Source organism: Ictidomys tridecemlineatus, chromosome 12, assembly GCF_052094955.1.
Source record: "Ictidomys tridecemlineatus isolate mIctTri1 chromosome 12, mIctTri1.hap1, whole genome shotgun sequence".
Lineage (NCBI taxonomy): Eukaryota > Metazoa > Chordata > Mammalia > Rodentia > Sciuridae > Ictidomys > Ictidomys tridecemlineatus.
This window is the reverse complement of record NC_135488.1, coordinates 90,640,466-90,667,088: the sequence shown is the minus strand read 5'-3', so window position 1 is coordinate 90,667,088 and position 26,623 is coordinate 90,640,466. Positions and strand designations below refer to the sequence as shown.

The 26,623-nt window shown below is 35.1% G+C and overlaps 2 protein-coding genes across 20 annotated transcripts in view; both read right to left on the bottom strand.

The window, feature by feature from the left end:
* The window catches only part of Cdkl4 (cyclin dependent kinase like 4), a 48,363-nt gene extending 43,562 nt beyond the window's left edge, over nucleotides 1–4,801 (bottom strand). The window contains exons 1-2 of one of the 7 annotated variants that reach the window (XM_078029320.1): nucleotides 4,391–4,798; nucleotides 3,252–3,293 (exon numbers count right to left, since the gene is read on the bottom strand). The gene's annotated coding sequence lies outside the window, so the exon portion shown is untranslated. Of the gene's footprint in view, nucleotides 1–3,105; nucleotides 3,294–4,390 lie in introns of those variants that run through there. The other 6 variants (XM_078029319.1, XM_078029321.1, XM_078029318.1 and 3 more) reach the window with 6 other exon arrangements.
* A 2,810-nt stretch (nucleotides 4,802–7,611) lies between these two features.
* The window catches only part of Map4k3 (mitogen-activated protein kinase kinase kinase kinase 3), a 178,123-nt gene continuing 159,111 nt past the window's right edge, over nucleotides 7,612–26,623 (bottom strand). For 5 of the 13 annotated variants that reach the window (XM_078029309.1, XM_078029311.1, XM_040271105.2 and 2 more), the window contains 9 exons: nucleotides 26,408–26,466; nucleotides 24,952–25,055; nucleotides 21,548–21,719; nucleotides 20,189–20,224; nucleotides 17,470–17,538; nucleotides 17,290–17,382; nucleotides 13,684–13,754; nucleotides 9,982–10,037; nucleotides 7,612–9,362 (listed from right to left, as the gene is read on the bottom strand). In XM_078029309.1, coding sequence (XP_077885435.1) covers nucleotides 9,275–9,362; nucleotides 9,982–10,037; nucleotides 13,684–13,754; nucleotides 17,290–17,382; nucleotides 17,470–17,538; nucleotides 20,189–20,224; nucleotides 21,548–21,719; nucleotides 24,952–25,055; nucleotides 26,408–26,466 — 748 coding nt within the window. In that variant the 3' untranslated portion in view covers nucleotides 7,612–9,274. Of the gene's footprint in view, nucleotides 9,363–9,981; nucleotides 10,038–10,310; nucleotides 13,062–13,683; nucleotides 13,780–17,289; nucleotides 17,383–17,469; nucleotides 17,539–20,188; nucleotides 20,225–21,547; nucleotides 21,720–24,951; nucleotides 25,056–26,407; nucleotides 26,467–26,623 lie in introns of those variants that run through there. The other 8 variants (XM_078029310.1, XM_040271109.2, XM_005324537.4 and 5 more) reach the window with 5 other exon arrangements.

Below are 26,623 nucleotides of genomic sequence, written 5' to 3'. Positions count from 1 at the left end.
ATACTAATTAATTTACAAAAAAATATTAGAACAAATGACCAAGTTTGCAACATAACGGATGAAAAATCGGTATATCACAATAAACTATTTCTATCTACTGGCAACTGTGTTTCTACCTACTGGCAACAAACAATATGAAAATACAATTAAGAAAACAACCCTATCCATAATAACATAAAAATAAAATCCTTAGGAATAAATTTAAAAACAGAAAAAAATTCCATGTTCATGGATTAGAAAACTCAACTAAATGTGAGTTACTATAAAGTTAACTATACAGTAAATTCAATCCTCATAAAACCCCCATAGGGCCAGGGTTGTGGCTTAGTGGTAGAGCACTTGCCTAGCATATGTGAGGTACTGGTTCCATCCTCAGCATCATGTAAAAATAAATAAATAGATAATAAAAAACTTTAAAAATCCCCATAGGCTATTTTAAAAATGGAAATTGACAAGATGAGTCTAAATTTATATGGGAATGTACAGGGTCCTGAACAGTAAAGATAACTTTGGAAAGAAAAAAAAAATTCGGAAGAGCTATATTACCTGTCTTAAGGTTATGATAAACCAAGAGGTGTAATACAGACTTAAAAACAGACATCTGTATCAGTGGAAAATAAAAGTGAGCCAAGCAATGGACTCTTATTTATTGTTGCTTTACTCCACTTTATGCTGCAGATTACCTGAGACTGTGTAATTTACAATGAACAGAAATTTACTGGCTTACAGTTCTGGAGGCTGGGAAGTCCAAGTACTATGGCACCAGCATCTGGTGAAGGCCTGGATGCTGTGCCAAAAACATGGTGGGAGGGTGAGAGCAAGAGGGGGCTGAACTTACCCTTTTATAATGGCACCAATCCTTTGGAGCCCTCATGACATAATTATCTCCTAAAGGTCTTACCTCCCCCAACATCACCACAATGTAATTAAATTTCAACATGAGTTTGGAGGGGACAAAATTAAAACTATAGCAATGGTCAGTTGTCATCATTGTTTCCTTCTTGTCCTCCTCCTCCTCCTTCTTATTTATTTATTTTTTGGCTATACCAGGGTTGAATCCAAGACCTCTTGGGTGCTGGCAAGTACTCTATCACTGAGCTATATTACAGCTCCAGTATGCCAAAATTAACAAAAAGTAAATAATAGACAAAAGATAAAACTAAAACTATATAACTTCTAGGAATAAAAATGGGAGAAAAATCTTTGTGACCTTCATTTAGGCTAAGATTTCTTAGCTAAGACATCAAAAAGATAATCAAAAGGAAAAAAATTGATAAAATGGAATTAATAAATTTAAAAATCTTTCACTTCTCAGAATTTGCTCCATTAAGAAAAGGAAAATATAAGCCACAGATGGAAGAGAAATATTAGCAAATCATATACATGGTGAAGGATTTATATCCAGATTTTATAAAGCACACTTAAAACTCTACAGAAGTCAAACAACTCAATTTAAAAATGGATAAAATGCATGAACAGACATTTCACCAAATCAGATACATAAATATCTAACGGTCACATAAAAGGATGCTATTCATAATTAGGATAATATAAATTAAAACCATAGTAAGATAGCACTAATTCATTAGAAATGCTAAAATCAAAAGAATGATAAATTCAAGTATTGATAAGATGTGTAGAAACTGGAACTTTCACACATTATTGGTGGGAATGTAAAGTGGCACAGTTCCATTGCAAAAACCAGTTTGGGTGTCTTATAAGTTTAACAAATATAAACAGTAATTTCACTCCTCAGTATTTATCCTAGGAAAATTAAAACTATGTCTACACAAAGATAGGTAGACACATGTTTATAGTACTGTTATTCACATGAACGTCAAACTAAAAAACAATCTATCATTTGACGGACGGATAAACAAAATATGGACCATCCATGCAGTAAAATATTCATCAGTAACATAAAGGAATAAACTACTGTCCATTCCATAATGTGAATGAATATTTTTTAAAAAATATACATATTTTAAAAAACCAAAAATAAAATTCTAGAACATAATGCTAAGTGAAAGAAACCAAACAAAAAAAAACTACATATTATATGATTCCGTGTCCAATACATTTCTAGAAAAGGCAAATGTGTCACTGAGAAGGATGTAACATCTTTGTTATTTCTGACAAAAATGCAAAACCCCAAATTATGAGGAAGCAGTAGACATAACCAGATTGAAGGACATTCAACAGATAACTGGCCTGTACTCTTAAAAAAAGGTCAAAGTCATGAAAGACAAAGATCAAAATAGTGTTCCAAATTAAAGAAGACCAAAGATGAAAAGAAATGTGCGAATTTCTTAATTGGATTCTGGAATGGGGAAAGATAATAATAATAATAATAATATAGGGATAATTGGCAAAAATACTGTCTGTGGTTGGATGTTGAATTTCTTGACTTTGGTAAATTGTACTGTGGTCATGTTTAAAAAAAGGCCTAATTCTTAGGAAATAAATGCTAAAGTACTTAATAGTGAAAGGGATATGATGATTGCAACTTATTCTCAAATGGTGCAGGAAAATTAATATATTCAGAGAAGAAAGTGAGCAAGGGAGAGAACGGAAGTAAAACAAATGAAGCCAAATGTACACAATTAATGAGCTTCGATGAGAGTTCATTTCCTATTTTCTGTAAGTTTGAAAAACCCTATTTTAAACCGTCTTATTTAACTCCTTTATGTCTGCTTATGTTACAACAAAAAGATCTTTCTCCACATCAATAGGATCCAGCATCATCCTTCCTCAAAAATATCTAACTCAATGTCTTTTCTGCTTAGTCTTCTGCCAACTCCACTGTCAGCCTCTTTCTCTGCTCACCTGCTGTACTTCCCCCTACTCCTTTTTAAAACATTATGCACCACATTGTTCTTGCACTGTTTGCCCAAGTCTGTCAAATGGTAGACTTCTCTTAAAGTCCTGGCATTGTTTTATTTGCTAAACTTTCTACTGAATATATAAAATGACTTTGTTTTAAGGAAGGGCAATTAGTACATTGTGATTATTGTTACAATACTTGCACAGGAATCAAGATTAAATGGTGACATAGATATTGGCAGGAAATAGATGCAACTGGTTGAAAATATTGTTTGTAGTTACCAGTGACCTTCAACTGGAGCTATACAGGGCCTTCTGACTTCAACATTTACCAAGTAATGAAGTTCTATGTACAAAGGCGAAGACAGGTATGGTCTTGGACCCACTGGTGATTATGAAGATAAACAGACCCACAGGTAGGTACATACTTGAATGGATCATTAAATTCTTCAGAAATTTTCCTTAAAGATCTGCAAAACGAAGTACATAGAAACAAGAAAACACTTGGAGGTCCATTATGTATTGTATAACATTCCCATGATTGTATAACAGATCAAGCCCTGAGGGCTTAAATAAGCCTAAGTATACACCAAGAGAAATGGAGAATAGGAAAAGAGTGGGGAAAATTTTTTTCTAAACTAAAATGTTCCAGGAAACTCAACAGAGGCTTTAGGAGTGATGGAAGAAAGGAGAGCTTTTAAAGGTCAGGCGAGACCAGTTAGGGATTCATAAGCTAAAGTCACAACCTGCTATGTTGTTTTTCTTGTTTCTAATGAAAAAGCTAAAGGTGTATTTATATTTAATACGTTTCTCAGGAAAATGGACTATGAATCATTCTCACCTGTCTTATAAATACCAAAAGCCGGGCGCAGTGGCATACACCTGTAGTCCCAGCGGCTTAGGAGGCTGAGGCAGGAGGATCCTGAATTCAAAGCCAGTCTCTGCAATTTAGCGAGACCCTAGGCAACTTAGAGAGAATCTATCTCCACACACACACACACACACACACACACACACGTATGTATGTATGTATGTATGTATGTATGTATGTATATGTAAATAAAGGGCTGGGATGTTGGGCGAGTGGTTGAGCACACCTATGTTCAATTCCCAGTGCAAATAATAATGATAATAATAATGATAATAATAAAACAATACCGAGTCACTGCATTTCAAAAGAACCCAAAGGATTTATAAAGTTGTCTTGGTGACAATACAATGGGACTAATTACAACTATCCTCAGAAAACCAGGGGACCACAGAACTTACACAATCCACGTAGGGGTTCGCCTCGGCCTTCCTCTGGGACCCCTCCCGTGGGGGCGGCCACCCGGTCTCCCTCGGCCCGCCCTCCGCGCGCCCTCCCGCAGCCCTCCCCGCCGACCGCACATTCCCGGCCCAGGGACGTCCCCAGCCCCGCACCGGGCTGGTCGTGCGAGGCCGGGAGCCACCTGTCGCTTCCTCCCCTCAATCCCTGCCCTCCATTGGCCTTCCAGAGGCCGGGAAGGGGAAGGCAGCCTTCTCCTCTTCCTCGATCCTCCGCTGGGAGCCTCCACCCAGACCCCACCTCTTTCTCCGCCGGCGACCCAGGTCCCGCCAGCCGCGGGGATCGGCACTTACGGCGCCGGCCGGGCGTCGGCCACGCAGTCGCCGGGACAGCCGGGGCCAGTGCAGGTCGCTCGGAGCAGGCCGCCGGCGGCGCAGCAATCCCCAGCGAGCTGAGCCGCGGCGGCGTCGCCCGGGCAACCGCGACGCTCAGGCCGCGTGGGGCGGGCGGCTTCCGCAGCGTTCCCCAGGCGCCCGCGGCCGGGTCGCCCTCTCCAGGTCTCGGTGGGTAATCTCTGGGCCATGGGCGCAGCGAGACAGGAAGCGGCCAGGAAACGGGTCACAGCTTTTGACAGCGAGATCATGCTCAGTCCTGCTCCTTCCCAAAGCCCCCAGGCCCCCAATTAACCTGGGTGAAGGCTGATTACTCCGCTTCCCTGCGTGGGCAGCCACCGGTGGCCAGGCTCTTTGTCATTAGTCATTATCTTCGGTCATACCTTTTGTGGAAGTAGCTTTCCAGCAAACTTCCCAGAGGCTTTGAGACAAGCAGCTGTTCATTATCTGTGCTTCATTAATGGTATTTTCATAACTCATCAAGCACTGTACTAGTATCTAAATCTGGGGCTGAATTAGAGTAGGGCACCGGGTTTGTCACCCAGAGGGGAAAGCAATCAAGTCAACAAATAACATAACGGACGAATGCTATATGGAGACAAACACATTAACCTTGGGAAAGAGAATTGTCAAAGCTTACCTATTGTGTTTCAAGACTAACTCAAAAAGAAACTGTTAATGAGCTCACATGTACATCAGTAGAATCCCCCCACCCACCATCATGGCCAGATTGAGGCTGTCAAATTTTTCTTTTGTACTCAAATCTCTATTTTTAGGAAATGTAACCCAGAAACCATCTTTTTCTTCTTTAAAGTCCTTCCACTAAATTTAAGTCTAGTTCTATCCACTCATTTCTAATGGCTCTTGCCTTCATCATATTATAAAGGAATTTCTCATCCTGAGGCACCACGTCTATAATCCCAGCGATTTCGGAGGCCAAGGCAGGAGGATTCCAAGTTTGAGATCAACCTCAACAATTCAGCAAGATCCTATCTCAAAGTAAAAAATAAAAAGGACTGGGGATGTAACTCATTAGTAAAGTGCCTCTGGGTCCTATACCAGTACAAACAAAACAAAACCAAACCTCATTATATATGCAATTAATCATACTATGTATGAAAACCTCTGGCCTATTTTCGTCTTCATGGTACTTGATCTTTCAAATTTTTGAAATGCTTGACTCCCTTGATAATAAACTCTGCACTATCAGCTCATGTTTATTCTCCAGCTTCTTGCCTGTAACTCTAATACAGGTACCCTAAGCTCTACTGCATTTAAGTCACTATTCCTTAAACATGCAGAGGTTTTGCATGTATAGATTACAGCTTCCTACCTAGCCCTCCTACATAATACATACTTTATTTATCCACTACCTGCTCTACACATTCTTCTGCAGAAAGGTGTTCCTTTTCCCAAAGTAGAATTAGGCTCAGCCTTTTGTACCTGTTTACTTCTACTTATTGCCACTAATCTTTATTTTCCAAGTGTGTTCCTTGGATGAATGAATACTGGCTGGGAATTATGTGTGCCCTTTCCATCTTTTCTCCAATGCTTGTCAACTGTCTGGATACACTGTAAATAACCATGCATTGCCTCACACAAATAAAAAGAAATCTTTGTTACAATGAGTTTTAACTAGGTTTATTTAATAAGCTTCATTGTAAAGTTAATTTTATTTAAACCCTCTTATTCTTAATACAAAACACCTTGAATAAGAAAAAGGCTACTTGGTAAAAGCAAAAAAATTCATTCTCTGTGGTACACAGGGGAAATCATTGCTTGCAATCCAGTTCCTAGAAAAGAAAAATACCTAGTTCCAGAGGGAAGAATGCTAAAGTGTATTTCAGTGGGCAGTAAATATATTTCATGTAAATATTCTAGCATAGTTGTCAAGCAAGTACACTTGACTCCAAGTGCCTAGGTTCAAGTCTGCCACTTCCCACTAGAGCCCTGGGCAATTTCTGTGCTTCAGTTTCTTATTTAGAAAATGAATTGAACAACACCTATAGTGTTTACCTATTAGTTTTTTAAGCACATACTTTGACCTTTATGCCATTAATAGTGAAAACTGATATAACCTATCTGTCCTTTATTTTCTGGTCTCTAATGAAACCAGAAACATACTTACAAGTTGAAAGATGCCAATAAGCCCACAAACAATTGATCTCTTCCTTCTCAAGACCAATATCTATGCAAGTAGCAAATGAGATGGGCAAATTGAATTTCAATCAAGAGGAAATGTTTCCAAACATTTGAGTAGCTCTCTTTCATTTGAGTGCATTCTTAGGTGGAGCCTAGAAATCTGCAATTTTAACTGTCATTAAAGATAATTCTCTCTGATCAGTCAGAAACACTAATTTCCACAGATGGTTCTCATGCTGGAGTGTGTTATCAGGATAATTTGTACAACTTTAAAGTAAAGGTTATTGGGCTTTACTCTCAAAGATTATCATTTCAGTAATTATTTTTTAAAAGCTCATGAGTAATTTACCACCAGTTATATACTTTTATCTTCTGAAAATATTTTTAAGTGATGTCAAGTTAAATGTGACGACCAACATTTTTTGAGATATGATGACCCTTTATATAAGTTATAAGCATTGGAAACTAGGAAAAAGTGACCCAGAAAAAGAATCAACAACTTTTGTCAATAAATACTAAGAACTGAATCTCCATTTCTTGAACAATTTTCCATGAGTTTGTTTTTCAGCAAATTGATAGTTATCCTAGTATAAAAATGTATTTTAAAATAGTCATTAACGCCAAGATTATTCATGTGCGTGGGGAAAGCAAGCAATGTATACAAGTGTTATGATTATTACCAGCTGTATAATTTTAGACATGAAAACTGTTCTAAAAGTAAACAATTCAAGGTCACAGTGATGGGTAGTAGAAGTAGAAATTGCACTTCTTGACAACCCAATTCAGGTCTTCCCACTTAACCTCACCACCTTCCCTTACCTCCAGAGTTGGTAACTCTCTAACACTCTTCTTCTAATTCAACTTCAGCCAATTACTTTCTGTAAAGGGTCAGAGGGTAAATATTTCAGGCTTTGTGGGCCATAGTTTCTTTAAAACCACTCAGTTCTAACAAATGTAGCCAAAGACAACAGGTAAATGAATATGTGGTACTGTATTACAATAAAACTTTATTTTCAGAAGCAGGCAGTGGCTGGATTGGGTTGAGGTCTGTTGTCTGCCTGTCCCCGCTCTCACCAAAACACTATGAATCTTTGACTGACTTTCCTGATCAGGAGTTTAAGATTCTACAGGAGATGCCCCATTTTCAAAGTGGGATTATTACTGTGCTTCATAAAATTGAGATCAAAGGTTAAATAAAAATCATGATTTAAGTGACCAGATTGGGTACTTTAAGTGTAAAATGAAGTTTTTTCCCTTTAATATATTTAGTGTTATTTTGTATAAAGCCAGATGATGAGCTACTATACAACAGCATGTTAAAAAACATGTTTATTTTACACTATGTACAATCAGGAACATATTTAAAACCATTATCAATTAAAATAAATGAAGACCATAAATCACAATTTAGTTTGTTCTTAGTGTATATCCACAGTAAAATATAAAGAAAATATACCAAAAAGAGCCCAAAGTGTGCATTTTGCTAAAACTTGGTATATACATATTCCATTGGAAAAAAGCAATCAAAAATGACTTTAACCAAAACTAAGTTCCTTTGATGTGTAGTAACCATTATATTGTTTGTATGAGGTAGTAACTAAATTATTTTGGCCATGTTGTAATACTCTAAATCAAAAGAAATGAAAGTAATCATAAAATAAGGCCAACAACAGAAAAATTCCACTAGAAATTTGAACCACTTCACTCTATGGAATGTTACAGTTTTTCAGTGTGACTATATGAAATGCCTAGTGTGGACTCTTTAATAATGCTAATTTATTCTTTGTGCATACTGTAATTCAGACAACAACTGCAGTGTTACACCATGGTACTGCTGTTCTGTGATTTAAAATTTTTTCAAAGGTCTTTTGAAGCACAGACAAGCAATCTTACCGGATTCTGCTTAAATATAAAAAGATCAGTTACTACAACAGGTGGTTAACTGGTTTGTTTCACATAGAAAACAATTCAAATACATTTTTTAAAAAGATGTTGTGGAGCCAAATGCATATTGACAACGTCACAGCTTACTTTTGTGACTTAATACATCACATATCAATACTTTGTGCAAATATAAACACCAGTGTACTTGCATTAAAATTAAAAACAAGATTATAAAATGATTACAGCCTCCATTACAATTTTAAAAGTTACAAGATTTATATTCATATTACTAAATTACATATAATAAAAATACAATAGTGTTAAATGTACTGTGTCATTGCCAGCATCCCATTTTGTAATATAACCACACCCAATATACTAAAGAATTTTTAAAATATTACCCCAACTGCATTTTCATCAACATTTACATCTGTACAGATAAGACAATTACTTGTACATCTCATAAAAGTACATATCTACATAAGTTCTTAGTGTATGTCTTCAGCAATATGAAGTTTCACAGAAAAATACTGCCTATATGTACAAAGATTACATAACAATGAATTAAGCACTTGTGTGGTTCAATATGCTAAATATATCCATACCACTTAAAACAAAAAATTTCCCCATCTTGTCTCATGCCACAATAAATTACGAGTAACTGAAGCCAGGTTACTGCAGCTTTTGTACAGCTTCAAGCATCCATTAATGTTGCAGCGGTAGTGTTCGTTCTTTCTATAGTTTAACTGTCAAAGCACAACACTTCTCAGTAACTGTTTTCATGACCCGCCAGGATGTATAAATTGCTATTTGCTGTGGGGTTATCAGTTGGCCTACTTTCCAAAACCACGACCCTAAAAGTAATGAACAAACAAACATATAACAAAACAAAGTTATTCTTGAAAACTAATGTCAACAGAAAATTTTTCCATTGCTTCTCCATTATATACCTCTATAAATGCTGCTCATTTGATTTGTGGGCAGAAATCATTGCTATTGCTATGATTAAAGGGCCAGTTTCAACTCTGGGGCATAATTTTGCTGCCCACTACCCTCCTACCTTTAAAGAGTTGGGAATGAAGGGTGGTGGAGGGAGGAGAAACATATGTCTAGAAATAACTGGAGAAACGTAATTCTTCTTATAAATTCTAAAATAATTTGCAGTTTAAGAATCAAAACTCCAAAATCTTATTTTTCACTAAAAACAAAAAGTTCTGCTTGTTAACATATGGTATTTCTTCTTTCTTCTGCTGTAAATCAGACCAAATATTATGTTTAATGCAAAATAGTACTGATAGATTTATAAATTTCTGTTATTTGTTATTTAGAAGGTCAGGTTTTAAAATAAAGTTTGAAAAATACATAGTTGAACATATTATTGCAGAAATTTCAATTCTCTTGAAAAAGAAACCAGTTTCATGCTGGATTTAGAAATGTTTAATACTATGCACTTAATACAAACCATTTTCGTACCTGTCAGATCCAAGAAGCCTGAAAATTCTTGTGCTATCTGAAATTTCTTGTGTTACCTGTTCAATTAAAATATAATTTTAGCTTCTGAAATTAAGAATACAAAATCTCATATAGGCATTTCATTATAACTCAACAGAAAAAAACCATAATTTCTAGGACTGAAAAATATATCCATGTATGACTTTAGTTATTGTTAGCTTCTGTGTCAAATATATATGTCCAGGAAAAATGTGGCTAATTTGGAATTAATCATAAATATAAGTCCAGGAAAACTACTTGTTAGATTTCTGGGGGAAATTTTAAACAAAAATCACTGCCTTTTAAAAAAATTTTTTGTAGTTGTAGATGGACAGAATGCCTTTATTTGTTTATTTTTTTAATGTGGTGCTAAGGATTGAACCCAGTGCCTCACACATGCTAGGCAAGTGCTCTGCCACTGAGCTACAACCCCAGCCCACCAAATCTTTTTTATTAACCTGAAACTTTCTTCCTTTATGTTAATGCTAATAGCAAGGCTACTAGCAGCAGTAAGCCACTTAGATCTGGTTATTTTACCTAACAGGCCACTGTGTGGTATAACGGGAAGTATTTAAAATCCAGGCATGACTTGTGTTTGAATTTTAGTTCTACCACTTACTAGCTGTGACACTATGCAAGGTATGCCATCTACTGGAAACAGTCTTGCCTTCTGCAAAATCGGATCTTGCAGTAGGAAGAAGTATAAGCCTAGCTAATGAAGTGCTTAATACAAAGTAATTTTCTTTCCTTTTTTTTTTTTTTTTAATGGAACTAGGGACTGAACACATGGGTGCTTTACCACTGAGCCATGTCCTTGGCCCTTTGTATTTTTTATATTTTATTTTGAGACAGGGCCTTGCTAAGTTCCCTAGGATGTTCTTAACTTGTGATCCTCCTCCTGCCTTAGCTTTCTAAGCTGCTGGGAATACAGGTACGCACCACCTCACCTGGCTTCCATTCTCTTGAGATAATATTTTCTAATGAAATATACTCCCCCCCATCTTTTTTTGACACAGGAAATTTTTATTGGACATTGCAGAAATAGTGTTGTGTAGTGGGTGGGGTTCAAGGTGCATCACACAGAATATTGAATTAAAAAAAGAGGGACCTGGGAAAGAGAAAGGAAAACACTTAAGGTCTAAATTGCCGACAAAAAATAGTGAAAGATTCCTCATGGCCGGACACGGTGGCGCGGTGGCGCACGCCTGTAATCCCAGTAGCTCGGGAGGCTGAAGTAGGAGGATTTCAAGTTCGAAGTCAAACTCAGCAATAGAGAGGCACTAAGCAACTCAGTGAGACTCTATCTCTAAATAAATAAAATACAAAATAGGGCTGGGGATGTGGCTCAGAGGTTGAGTGCCCCTGTCAATCCCCAGTACCAAAAAAAGGAAAAAGATTCCTCATGCAAGAAAGATTTTTGCAAATACCATACAAAACAGGCAGCTGCTGTGGTGATGAAATATACTTTTCAAGAAGTCCTAAGTGTGACCAATTACCAGTTGGGGAGTAAGAATAAAGGCTCAAAAGAAACCCAGTGTTCACAGCATACTGAACACAAAATATTTCAAATATAATGGCAAATTAGTAGGTTAAAAAACTAATTTCAAAACTAAATATGTTCCATCAAAACCCCTACAATTAGTGGTTCTAGAAATACTCCTGATTTATTCACTTCTGGCGCAAATCTCCCTACCCCCACATGTTCACTTTGGTGATAGTGGCTCATCCTGTGATTTCGAGTTACCTGTCCATTAAATAGTAGAAGAAGATGATGTTTTTGGAGGTGCTGAAGTGCTGCCTGTGCAGTCTCTTAGGTGATTTTTTTTTGGACAAAATTCTCTCTCTCTTTTTTTTAAACCACTCTCTCCTGCCTATGATGTCTTTCTTTGTCTAGTGTTTACCAGCTCAGGACTATTCTTATCTTCATGCTCCATTCTATCAGGTGATTCTGAAACAGTTTCCAAAGAAGTGAGCCTGCTCATGGGAATTACTGCTAGAAACATCAGCAGTGATGTTTCTTCAATCCTTATACATGCCAGGCACATTACAAGCTCTATTTCATTTTATCTTAACTCTCAATTCACAGATTTAAAAACACAGTAGAGAGATATTAAGAGATATGTCCTGGTCACCCAGCTACTAACTAGCAGAGGTGAAACTTGAATGTGGGTATTTCAAGTCCAGAATGCATGTTAATGCCCACAAAGTTGCTTCTTACTTTGTTAGAAGAAAGACTCTGAACTTAATGCATGACAGGACACAAATGAGCTACTTTCTTGCTCAAGGCACATGAGTTTTTTTTTTCTTTCCTTCCTTCCAATAATCAAGTACTATCACTTGATCAGATAATGATCAAGTACATCTACTGAGATTGGCCTGGGGGCACTGGAAGAATTTTTGATGATTTTACTTGTCTATAATATTCTAGTGGGCATGCACTATGTCTTTTTTTTTTTTAGTTGTAAATGGACAGAATACATCTATTTATTATTTATATTAATGTGGTACTGAGGATTAAACCCATTGCCTCACATGTGCTAGGCAAGTGCTCTACCAATGAGCTACAGCCCCAGACCTGTACTATGTCTTGTTCATAACCCTGGCACATTCCAACATAAATGCTGAGTTGAATTTAATGTCACACAGCTTAAATGACTCCTGTAAGGCAGTAAGAACTCAGGAGATATAACTAAAGGCTAATAAAAAAGGGCAAAATACCCTAAATATCAAATGAATAATGATAATAGAAATAAGAGACAACTATATATAAGCAGATATGAAAAATTGTGCTCTATATTTGTAATACGAATTGCACTGCATTCTGCTGTCATATATAATAAATAAGACTATAATAAATTATGCCCCCCACCCAAAAAAACCCCAAACAAATAATAATAATAATAATAATAAAACAGTAAGAGACAAGCTGGCTTCAAGAGGAATGTAGAACGCTCTCCTCACTGCCTGCATTGATCATTATCAATGAAATACGAGGCTGACAAGGTGTTGCAGGACAGAGTGTGCCGACATCAGTACTTTCTTCCAGATCATGGTCTGGGAAACTGAAAGAAACAGGAGTTGGCTCACTTTTAGCAGGATTAAGGAAGCTCTTGTTCTGAATTTGAGGGTGATTATCTGGAAGTACATCAAATATGCACTAAAGTTGTTTGGCAAGAGAGGTGGCTCTACAGTATGTACTACTGCTCTACCACTAGACTGAATACAGTATATAATTAATAAAATTAGCAAATCAAGTTATCATTGGCACCATTTAAGAATTTTCCAAAGGTGGGCTGGGGTTGTGGCTCAGTGGTAGAGTGCTTGCCTCACATGCATGAGGCCCTGGGTTCAGTCCCCAGCACCACATAAAAATAAAACAAATAAAGATATTGTGTGTCCATCTACAACTTAAAAAACAACAACAACAAATTTTAAAAAAGAAGAAATTTCCAAAGTTAAAAGAAAATTGAAGTAGATTTAATAATGTAATTATTCTAAAATATTTAAAAAATATTTTTTATTTTGTTTTTTTTTTAAAGAAATAGGATGTCAGGTTGGCTTCTAACTCCTGGCTCAAGCCATCTTCTTGCTGCAGCTTCCAAGTAGCTGGGACTATGGGTACATGCTACTGTGCTGGGCTTTTTATGACTATTTAATGGACATAATTTAAATGAGATTACTTACCTCATTAGATCTAAAACTTCTACCTTGCATTCCATGTTTCCAGAAAGCTAGCACACTGTCTTGTAGACAAACTAGCAGGCAAGAACAGCTCAATTACTGTTAATAGTACAAAAGTTTAACTGATAAGCATCATTTTACTTCTGTATCTTATATAGCAATATTTCAATTAATATCTCATGAAAGCAATTGCATATTTACAAGGCATCTTTACATTTGGAACTTAACTATAAAGAACTTACTAATCTTTGTGTGTGTGTGTGTGTGTGTGTGTGTGTATATATATATATTTTTTTGTGTGTGTGTGTGTGGTACTGGGGATTGAACCTTGAGTATTGTGCATGCCAGGCAAGCGTTCCACCACTGAGCTACATCCCCAGTGCCAGAACTTATTAATCTTTTTGGTAAGAAAAAAGAAAAAAAATTCATTCAAAATATTTGTTATGAAAATTTATTTTGATACCTAAAATTTTAAATAGAAAATACAGAGAATAGCATAAATACACATATGTATCTAATACTTACTGATCAAATCCTAACACTCTATCACATTTGCTTTTTGTTTTAAATGAAAATAAATACAGCTGGCATTCCCTACATATCCATACTGGCCTTCCTTACTCTCTAAGGTACGTATTGTTATAAATATGGTATTTATCATTCTCATGAATGTTTATATTATAAGTCTATATTATCAATATAAGCTTTATATTGAATATTTCCAACAGTTGCACATTTGGTATGGTAAATATTTCTAGTTACATTATTATAAACAATGCAGCAATAAACATTCTTGTACCACTTCTTGAGAATATATAAAAAATCTCTCTATGATTAAAATACCTACAAATAGAAATACAGGGACATAGGGCATATGCATAAATAAAGCAAATCTGAGTTTTACTTTTTAAATTTATGTTATTTGAAAGGTATGTTCACACCCAACAGACAGAAATCTTAATTTGTTTCCCACAGAACCAATGATTTCGGCATCATTTGTTGAGTAGTCCATCATTTCCCCACTGACACATAATGTCGTAGGTTTCTATTTACATGTGGTTTTATTTCTGGGCTTACTTTTCCACCATACTTTTACTTATTTATGCCTCTGTTGATATTGCACTGTCTTAAATACTATCATTTTATAGTTATGTTTCAACATAGAGAAGGGAAGTACTTGTCAACATTTATTTTACTATTCTTGGTCTTTGGCTTGTCCATATGAATCTTGTCAAGTGGCTTTTGGGATTTTTGTTGCAAATGCACTGAATTTCTGGATTAATTTGTGAAAAACTGACCTCCTTTTCACATTGAGTCTCTTTTCCGCAATTTTGTTTTCTGTTTTTACAGTGCTAGGGTTCAAGCCTAGGGCCTTGTGCATACTGGGTAGGTGCTCTACCAATGAGCTACACTCCTATTCCCACCCATGAATATGATGTTGGGCTTCATTTGTTCAAATATTCTTCTATATCTTTAAATAGTAATTTGGGATTACCTACAGAAGGGTCTTGGATGTGTTTTGTTTATATTTACTCCTTTTTCTTTCTTTTTTCTTCACATGGGCATCTTTCTACATTGTTCAGGCTAGCCTTGACTCCTGGGCGCAAGTGATCCTCTTGCCTCAATCTTCCACTAGAAGGAACTATGGGCATGTGCTACTACTATGCCTGACTACATTTAGTCTTACATATATTTTATTGCCATTGTGAAAGGGATCTTTTCTCCTACTAAAATTTCAAATTGATACCATTGGCAAAAGTATATTTTTACTCTTTTCTTTATAATCTTCATACTTTCCTTTTTTTTTGTTTAGTAAAATAATATTGTGATGTGATAGTAGAATCAGTCTAATCATGATGTGGTATTTTAATTGGCTAGCTGAAGATCATTTCCTTTTATTACTAATTTGCTAAGTGTTTTTTTAAAGTCATCAATTACTGAGAAGTTTATTGAGTATTTTTGTGTATCTACTGAAGAGTCACATGACTTTTCTCTTTTAATCTTTAGTGTAGTGTATTACATAAATACATTTCAAAGACACCATCCTTGTCTTCCGGGGATAAAATCTATCCTTTGTAATGTGATATTTGCCAGTATTTTATTAAGATCTTTAAAATCGATTTTCATGATTAAAATTTCTGTTTTCCATACTAATCTTGTTTGATTCTAGCAACAGTATTAAAATACTGATTTATTCAGAATTCTTTGTCTACCATCTGAAATAACTTATATAGAGTAGGGATTATCTTTTCCTCTAAAGGTGGGAAAAAAGTAGAGGATAGGAAAGGCAGCAGAATACAACAGACACTAGTATGGCAATATGTAAATCAGTGGATGTGTAACCGATGTGATTCTGCAATCTGTATACGGGGTAAAAATGGGAGTTCATAACCCACTTGAATCAAAGTGTGAAATATGATATGTCAAGAACTATGTAATGTTTTGAACAACCAACAATAAAAATTAAAAAAAAAATAAAGGTGGGAAAAAAAATCTATAAAACCATTAGCTTGATTTCCATGCCCTTCAGGCAAAGAACGTGGCTGAAGTTCCTCATTTCCTGTGGGATGCTTTCAGGTTTTTTTTACCACCTAGCAAAGTCTACTACTATCTGACACTCAGCAGGCTATTGGCTTCAGGCCTGTAAACTGAATTTCTGTTACTGGCCTTGTTTTTGGACCCTGGCTATGTCTTTTTAAGGATTCCACCTGACCAGATATTCCTTGAAACTTTTATTATCATAATCATTTTTTTTGTTGTTGTTGTTGGGGGAGGGACTTTTCTAGTTCAGGGAAAGGGAAAAATAGAACCAGGAATAAGACAAATGAACTATCTGCCCTTGGCCTTACCCGCTGCACCATGCATGTATGTATGGGTACATATGCAATGTATGTGTGTATATATACATATTAATAACTTGATTTTATTAATAAAGGACACTAAATACTAATTATCATTCTTTTTTCCCAGCACCACCCTGTATAATTATTTTTCTTGAATATAATTTGAAATAAGGTAGATGTGAAATACCCTTAGAGGTAAAACCTTACTATACAAAAACTCCTTAAAGGAAGAGGCAGAATCTTATTCGATCTTGTCTTATCTGTACATAGGGACATTTCATGAACATTTGGTATATTCAGTAAAATTTGGAATAACTAAACACAGCTAGTACTAATTCTGTCAGAACTCCTTTTCCAGGAAAACTCGTAACAAGCATAATGTGAGAATGGCAAAAAGAAATTTCATATATTTAAAATTCTCTGACCAGAGATAATAGCAAAAACACAATAGGGTATACAAAGCACTTGATTTTAACGTACCTATGGGAAATTTATAGAAATCTGGAGGAAATGGGAATTTATAACCATGTTATGAGAAATAACATTTAACTATTTCTTTTGAAAATGCCAAATCTATAAGGAAGGTAAACAATTATTTACAATACAATTATTAAACTGTCTTGAGAATGTTTAAAGGTATAGTGACCTCATACTCATTATATCCTATATTTTAGAGAAAGTACTTAATAATACATTTATAATTTCATATAATTGTCAGATAAATTGAACAGTTCATAAAGGAAAGAAATACAAATCTTCAACTTACCTATTGATTCAATCTGGAAATCAAAGGTGAGCTCTGACGATAATTTTCTACTAGATTTTAATCTTCCTTGGAGATTTACTATTTTTATACAACCTAGGGAAATACAAGTCACTCAGAAACGAAGGTAAAAGGTATCTTCTTAAAATAAGATAAGATGTTCATAAATAAAATTAAACTTACAGTCCAAACATACAAGAATGGTATCTCTCTCCAGTTGGGTTACATGAGTAACATTTGTCTGTGGGGTATCTATGAAAAAAAGAAGGCCCGATAAAGTCACAGAAAACTGAAGTAGTTACAGCACAGCAATTATAAAAAAAAAAAAAGAAAAAAAAGAAAAAAAAAAAAAAGAAAGAATTCTGAGGACTGTTACATTTGAAATGGATATACATTTTTTCTAATAAATGTAAAGTTACTAAACTGGGTTACTTGGGTTCTAATGCTGATGTCTCAACCTAGTAAATGTCAGTTCCTGGTATCATTTTTATTTATACTTGAAATCAGGAGACTGATTTCCTAAAGGATGGCTATGACTAGTTCATAAGTTTAAATAGAAGGCTTGGAGCTGTGCTCTTTATATCATTATACGCCTAGTATATGCAAAAAGTATGTACTGAAAGAATGAATCTGAGTATCAAATTATTTGTATACATATAAGTTTTAAAAAAAGCATTTTAGAAGCAGAAAATTCGACCTAAATGCAAAGAGGTATTATTTTAATTACAATGATTTATCAAAGTTCCTACAAAGTAAAAATGTTTAAATGACTTGGTTTTCCATGAAGCAATGACGAATACTGTATATCCAAAGCTTTGTGTGTATATCAAAACTGAATAGCTGAGGTATGGGTGTCTGTTCCCAGTTTCACATTCCCTGAAAGCATGGGTATGGCAGGAAAGACAGCCTACCCTGCTTGTTTTCTGCTTCCCACTGTACTTAGTATTAGGACATCTAAGCACTGTTGTATTTTGAACTTGGTTACTGCTATAACTTAATCAAGGTTAGGAGGATATGGCAAAGCCCTCCTGTAAGTCAGGCTAACTAGATCTCTGTAGCTCTTAAGGAAAACAACAACAACAACAACAACAACAAAACTGCTGAAAATTAAGAATCTGAACATGTTATAGACATCTGCTTTGGCAGAAGGCAGCCAGACTATTAACACTAGTTAGAAGGCCAGGAAAATGAAGTTTCACTAATTGCTTACAACAATCAGCCCCGAAATACTGAAACTATCTTTAAAAAACACTGATGCCTGGCTACCACCCTCAAGATATTCTGATTTAATTGGAAGTGTGTGACTTCAGGTATCAGAAGTTTTAAGTTTCCCAGGTAAACCTACCATGCAGTAGGGTTTGGAACCACTAATATGTACAATGGTGGTTTTGGGGACTGAACCAGGAGCCTCATGCTATACTAGACAGGCACTCTGTCACCGAGCTCCACCCTCAGCCCCATCATATTTTTATCTGATGTAAAACCATAGTCATTCCCTCTATCTTATAATTTCAAACAGAGAGATGAGTTATATTTGCCATATTTAACTTTTAATGAAATAAATTTATTAAGGCAAAACCAAGTAATCAAAAGACCCTTGGAAAGAAGCTACCCAAAGCTGTATAAAATTCTTCTGTCAGAAAATAAGGCCTTCAGGGTAAAGAGCATTTTGTTTACTTTTATGTTTTCCAATTTATCAGCGACCAAAATTTGTTTTATACAATTTTCAATGAGACAAGGGCAACAATCAGTGTAATTCATGATATTTGTACAAATACCAAAATAAGTATATTGAAATTGTTCATTTGTGGATAAAGCAAAATATACAAATTAAATAAACCTAATGATGGATGATGAGAAGAAAAAAAAGATAATAAGGCCTTAATCCAACAATGAGAAAGAAAGGATTTAAAAGTAAAATGCTTGAGAGAACTAAGACAATAACCGAAATTCAGTGACAACAACATATTTATCAGAGATACTTCCTTTCTGTTATACAGGGAAGGGGAGACTTGGAAAGGAGGTGTACCAGCTGTTTGAAAGGCAAGATGAGTGGTTAAGGAAGAATGCAGAAGAGAATTTGGGGAGCCAAAGACAAGTCTCATAATGTTGCCAAAGGTGGTCATGCTTTCCTTGAAGAGCTATATTTCAAGTTTAATGTGTTAAAGGAACCATGTATTATGTCTAGGCTTTTGTGTTTTGTTTGTTTGTTTTGCAGTGCTGGGGATCAAACCCAGGGTCTCTGCATCTGAGCTGTATCCTTAGCTCCTGTTTTTTCTTTTTATTAATAATCTTCCAGTCTTTCAACAAACTCCTGCCAAATCAATATTTTACTGGCAAATTACTTCCTTAACATTTCCCTTAGTAGCCAAAGACTGTGACAAACAGCCCTTGTAAGACCTTTAAAAATTGCCGTCTGAAGTGGTCAATGTCTACTGTATAGCAAAACATTCTACTGTATTTTTAAAGGAAAAAAAAAAAAAGCAAAACAGGTTTCATGACAAATAGGATGTTTTAAAAACAAAGGTAAGATATTTAAAGGTCATCATTTTCAAGTGAGAGAGTTCAATCCAATTTATCATAACACTCAAGTTTTACTTAATAACTGTTATTTTGTCATAGCTCAATGTGGAATTTTTAAACTACCATCAATTTTCTGTAAAAAGTTCACTACTTGGAGATAATATTTGCTAAAATAGTAGGGTATGTAGTGATAAAGGAAAGTTCTGCTATGTGACTTGGCAATGTAAATCAATATTTAAGAAAACGAATTACATGAGAGAATTATTTTCCAATACCTTCAACAAATACTTTGGAAGTGGCTGTTTAGACTATATGAAGAAACAAACTAAATTTAAAATATTCTAAGGGCTGGGGATTAGTACAGTGATAGAGCACTTGCCTAGCATGTGTGAGGTCCTGGGTTCAACCCCCAGCACTGAAAAAAATAAAGTTAAATATACATACTTAGAAAGATATCAGGATAAAACGGATTCAATATGAAGTACAATCTAAACTTAAAGTATTCTAAAATGTCACTTTTTTAAAAAAAAAAAATCAGATTTTCTATTAGACTGAGATTTGTCTATGTGTAGTTCTTAAAGTATAGTCCCCATATTACTAGTACCACCTGGGAATTTATAGAAACACCAGGCCTACTGGATGAAAACTTTGAGGCGGGGGCAATAGTATGCTTTAACAAGTTTCCTGGTGTTTCTGATGCAAGCTCAAGTTCGGGGATTATAAGTATGTACTAAATACTCACTTGTTCACTAATATCAATATTCCTGGTAAAGTGATGGAATGTGATTCAAAAGGTAAAATCACCTGATGCTTTTTGGGAAGGCAGAGCAACTGAATTTCTATAATTTGCAAATTTTCAAGTGCATACCACTTACAATTACATTAAATACTTTTAGATTCTCTAAATTATAAAAATATTTTTTGCTTTTTTTTTTTTGCGGTCTGGGGATTGAACCTAGGGCCTGATGCATGCCATGCAAGTACTCTACCACTGACCTATATACCCGGCCCAAGTTACAAAAACGTGAAATGTTCAGGTTTTGTTTTAAATGTTTCCTATGTTAATAAGCTTTCATAAAGATTAATCTTTATATTTGTAAGCAGCATCAAACAACTGAATACATCTAAGATTCTTTAATAATAAATGTGAAAATATGAATGCAAGTGTTAAAATATTAAAACAATTTGAACATAAATAAACTTGTGCTTTGATATTTAATTGGTAATATTAATGAGCTATTTCTAAGTAAAATTAGTTTGGTGCCTAAGCCCAGGGCCTCATGCATGTTCACCCATCTGTTCTGAGCTATACCCCTAGCTTACAAATGTGTCCTTAATGGTTACCTATACATAGTGTCCTTGAGAGAAACTGTTATTTACAACGTCCTAGTTTATGTCACACATTTCTTAAACGTTGCAAGATGACCCAGGCATATACCTCATTTTATAGTAAGAGATGTATTGCTGTAAAATTGTTTAATATACACTAATTCAGGCTCTTAAGCATCAGATCGTTACCATATTCATTTCTAATTAAAAAAGTGTATGTGCTTTGAACGTACATATGCTTTGCCAATCAAATTATTAGCTATTTTAAAGCAACTTTTCTTCCAGTTTACTTATATAGTTATTAAGACCAGCTTTATATGCAGTTTTGCTTAATGCAAAACATAGAAAATTTATTACTTATAAAACCAGCACATGGTTTAGTCTTAAAAATTCCATAAAAATTGCAAACCTGATTCTGTAAACCATGAAGAGGTAGAATTTGGATTGACAGTCTCAAATCGAACCACCTGGTTGAAGTCTCGCCCTCTACTGACACCAACACAGACTAATGGGTACTCCTGCTCAGGGACCACCAGCATCTCAAACATCCTGAGTGGGCATGGGATAGGGAAATCGATATGCTAGAGACAGAAACAAAAAAACAGAAAAGAAAAACAAAAACCAAATAATCTTATGAGAACAACATTAAGTTTTTAGGTTTACAAAAACATATAAAAAAGCTTTCTACTATAAAGATTGCTTCTTGTCACAGAAATGCAGGGTATTAAGAAAAATTATGAAATATCTTTAAATGCAACTAATTTTAATTTTATATACCTTCAAAATTATTTTTATATTGTTACAAAGAGAATAAACAAATCCACATTTTGGAGATTTAGAAAAATAGAGAACACTTAACTTCAGTAATCATCAAGGAATAAAACCATAATGAGACACTACATATATCCACCAGAATGGCTAAAATTAAAAAGAATGACAATAACAAGCATTAGAGGAGTTAATAAATGCTCATACACTGATGATAGGAGAATACATTGGTCCAGTGATGCTGGTTAATTACATTATCTACCAATGTTGAAGATATGCATCCTTTGTGATGCAACAATTACTCCTAAGTATACCTTCTAGAGAGAAAGGGTATGTGTGCACAGAAAAAGGCAAAAATATGTTCATAGCAACACTTAAGAAAAACAAAAATGGGAAATAACCCAAATGCCAATCAACAGTAGAACGGATTAAAATTATGGCATATTCACACACTGGAAAATTATAGATCAATGAAAATGAACAATCTATTGCTATATCCAACAACTACATAAATATAATGTTGCACAAAAGAAGCCAGACATAAATGAATATATACTTTCTGATTCCACTTTCATATTGTTGAAAATAAGGTAAAATTAGTTTTAATGTTTATGGATACACTTATCTATGTATATAAAGAGAAAGAAAAGCAACAACTTGCTAGGTTTCCTTCAGGGGAACTACCTAAAAAACATGGAGTGGCATAGGGAATGCTGAGGTGGCTCTTCACAAAAAAGGTGATTGGAAAAAAAATTGGTCTTACACATACTTTATTAAGTTAATTCTAACATTTTATATTTTTGTTTCTCTTATAAATGGGCTATATTTTCTAAATGGTTATAACTAGTATTTAACAAAGTTACTGGATACGATTTATTTTTTAACCTGGCAACTCATAATTTCTGAAGAAAATAAAAATGTGAAGCAGGGCTGCCTTAACTAATAGTTTTAGAGTGCTGGGAGACATGACATGGTCCTGATGGCTGGAATAGGCAGCTCTGTGTGCATCTGCTCTTCCGTATGGCCCTTTCTTCCCCTGCTGCCAGCTGCCTCCACCCTGTGACTACCAACTCCTAAATCACCTCTCTGGGAGCTTTCCCATTACCCGGGGCACAAGCTTTGAATATCTGTCATATATTTAATGAGGTAAAACAACTGAAATAATTTGCTTTGAAATATGATTAAGAACAATACAGCAGAAAGAAAATAATGCTTGTTTCTTTAATTTTTTTCTTAGCATGTAAGAAAGCCCAACAGATTTTGACTACTTCTATTTAGCTTCCAATAACAGCTAAGCAATGTCTGTAAATCACTAACAGAAGGGGATTTCTTTCTCAAGGCTTTAAATCAGGTGTTCTTGGTGACTGACAGCAGTCCTTACATCTTATTCTCTCTTTCTCTTTTACTCCCCCTCTTAGCACTATGCCTAGTTTATAGTAAGTACATAATGTTTGCTGTGTATATCTTTTATTCTTAACTTTAATTTATGATAAAAACATGCCTAAATTAAGCAAAATTTGTTAGAAATGTCACTAAGAGGACGAATATAGGAAGCACAAATTTTTTTTAAAACAAATCTGATAAAGAGTCCAGTATAGAAACATCATAAAAACTAGTTAAAATAATGTCAAATATAATAATAAAACATACATTATAGAAATCTTAAAGCCAGAGAGGCACAGAAAGTGAAGTTAAAATTAAGTGAGGCAGGCCAGGCCCCATAGCTCAGTGAGTTGAAGGAAAGAGGACATGTGAGCAGTCTTGAAGGAGACCTGCAGGTGGACTCTCACTGCAGTGAGAGTCCACTATCTCAGAACTCGCTCCATAGGCCTCCACAGTCAGATCAGGCCAAGCTCCTTGGTATCATCGTTGGGAAAAGAGAATACATTGGATGGGTTATTTTTAAGCTTTTAAAAGTATATATTCCCTCCTGCATACTCTTGATATCCAAAATTCCTTTAACAGAGAAAAGAGCTTTCATTATTTGAGGATAAATGCCTTAACCTATCAGATAATATAAATTCACTTGAGCTGAGGTTTAATCAGTCCATCAGTATATAATATGATGAAACTTTTTCATTTTGAAAGAGGTTAGGAATGAAAGACACAGCAAAAACTTATCTCTAGTAGACTAAGGAAGAAAAGGAAGGACGATAGGACTACAGAAAAATCAAACTGTGTAGACTTTACCATTTCACCTAAGATAAAGTATCCACGTGCCAAATATGTAAGAACAAAGAGAAGCTGAGAAAAGCAATTTTTGCCATAAATGGGATGTATTCAGTAGCTCTGCTATTAGAAAACTTATAAGGCTATTTCCCCTCAGCTTTTAGTTTAAAGAATTTTTGCTTCTGTGAATTTATTTGTGAAATTACTACCTAATAGGTTTTACCTTCTTGAAACAATTTTTTCCATCATTTTAGCCCCAGTCGGGCTTGAGGTTAATATTGATGTGAAAACTAAAAATAGATTCTTAGTCACTTGTAAGATTTTAAGTAACAAAAAGTAAACTAAATATTCTAGTTTGACATTATAAAAATCTAGGGAGAATCCTACTCTGATTAGATGCTGACTTCAGTCTCTATTGAAGAATCAAATGCTCATGAAAGAAAACCATTTAATCCATATTCAACAGCAAAGAAAACAATTTTAACAAATTCATTTGCTATTTCTTTGCTGTAATTGAGCCTGTACTTTATACATTTTAAAAGTTAGTTTTTCCTCAAAATATGTTATAGCTGAGTAACAGTAAACATTTTAATGGTATTCATTAACCTAGAGAAACTTAAGCAAAAACCCCCAAGCAAAAACTCAAAAACTATCTATGCACATAAGATACTCTACTTCTAGCTCCCTATTACCAAACCCAAACTATTTCTCTAGTGTCTTTCAGAACTTTCATCAAGCCTAGTTCCTTAAAACTGGGCAAGTTTTTACCATCCTATCACATAATCCAAAATCATTTAAATAATTTGAGAATAAACAGAAAAGTTTAACAATTAAGCTTTCAAGCTAACAATGTCTTAGGTTGACTTTCATGCTTACCTTAATTAACATAAATTTCTGCATTGGTTCAACCCATTCTAATAGAACAATGCTAGTCTGAAGTGCCCCGCATAGGTATTTATGGCCTGTGTAAGGATTTCTCACTGTCAAGGCAAAAAAGCAGACGTGAGTTCTCTTATAAAATAAAGTCCTTATATTATTAGTTTCAAAAAACAAAACAGTTGCTGCTGGGCATAGCTGTGCATGTCTGTAATCCTAGCTACTTGGTAGGTCCCAAGTTCGAGGACAGACTGCACAATTTTGCAAGACCCTATCTCAAAATAAAATAAAAAGACTGGGAATGTATGTAGCTCAGTGGTAAAGTGCCCCTGAGTTCAATCCCCAGTACATACATACATGCATACATACAAACATATGGAGAAACAAAAAGAAAGGAAGAAAAAAAGAAAGACAGGAAGAAGGAAAGGAAGGAAGGAAGGAAGGAAGGAAGGAAGGAAGGAAAGAAACAGCTGAACTATTCCTTCCTTTTCTATTAAACTCCTAAGGTTACTAGAAAACATTATAGATATTAATCAAAAGTTTTTTAAAAAAAAATTCTTATTTCTTTTCAAAAATTTGAGATAGGGTCTCACTAAGTTTCCCAGGTTGGCCTTGAACTTGTGATTCTCATGCCTCAGCCGCCTCCATAGTAGCTGTGTGGACCCCATTCTCAGCTTCATCAAATTTTATAGTACAAGTTTATAAATAATAAAACTGAATTTCTTCATATTTTGGACTTTTCTTCTACTTAAGATATAAAGTAAATGTATTTGAAATAAAAAAATTAAAAACTATAAAGAGGGCAGCCAGGTACAATGGTACATGCCTATAATCTCAAGAGACTTGGGAGGCTAAAGCAGGAGGATTGCAAATTCAAGGTCTTAGCAGTTTTAGCAGAACCCCTGTCTCAAAATAAAAAGGGCTGGGATATGGTTCATGGTAGAGTGCCCCTGGGCTCAATCCCCAGTACTGCCAAAACAAAATACAAACCAAAAACAAAAGCAAAAAAAAAGAAAGGCCCTCTCCAATCATTCACAGTGAAATTCTTTTGAGGCCTTGCCTGAAGACCGTCTTCTTCAGCTGGCCCATGTTAGAGTTCTTTCTGCATTATACTCAGTGGTGCAGTGATTTATGTGCTTGCTTGTCTTTCCTTTTATAGTATTAGTAACTTAAGGGAAGGAAATCATTTTTTTTTTGTTGCATGTAAACAGAAAAATAGTTGTTAGGGGGTAGGGTAGGAATTTAGTCTAGAGGTATGTGAACAGGGAAGCTACAATCTTCACATGACAAGCACAAGTTTCCACATACTAAAGGCATGTGGATATAAGCTCAATGAATGGAAGGATGCCTTGGGTAGTACTGTTTTATACTAGACTTTAAAAAACTGAGCCTCAAGAAGATTTCTTAGTCACTCTGCAAAACAGGAGAGCTACATGGTATTGGACGGTTTACTTACCAACACAACACTTCTGACACCACTTGGTTTCAGGGATTTTTGCTGATACAGCAAATTTCCTAAATGTAAATGAAAATGAGTATATAATAACATGTAGGCAAACTTAATATATCATAAATATGCTGTTACAGATAAGTGAAGAGGGCTAGAGATGTAGCTCATTGAAAAAAATGCTTGCATAGCATGTGTAAGGCTCTGGGTTCAATTCACAATACC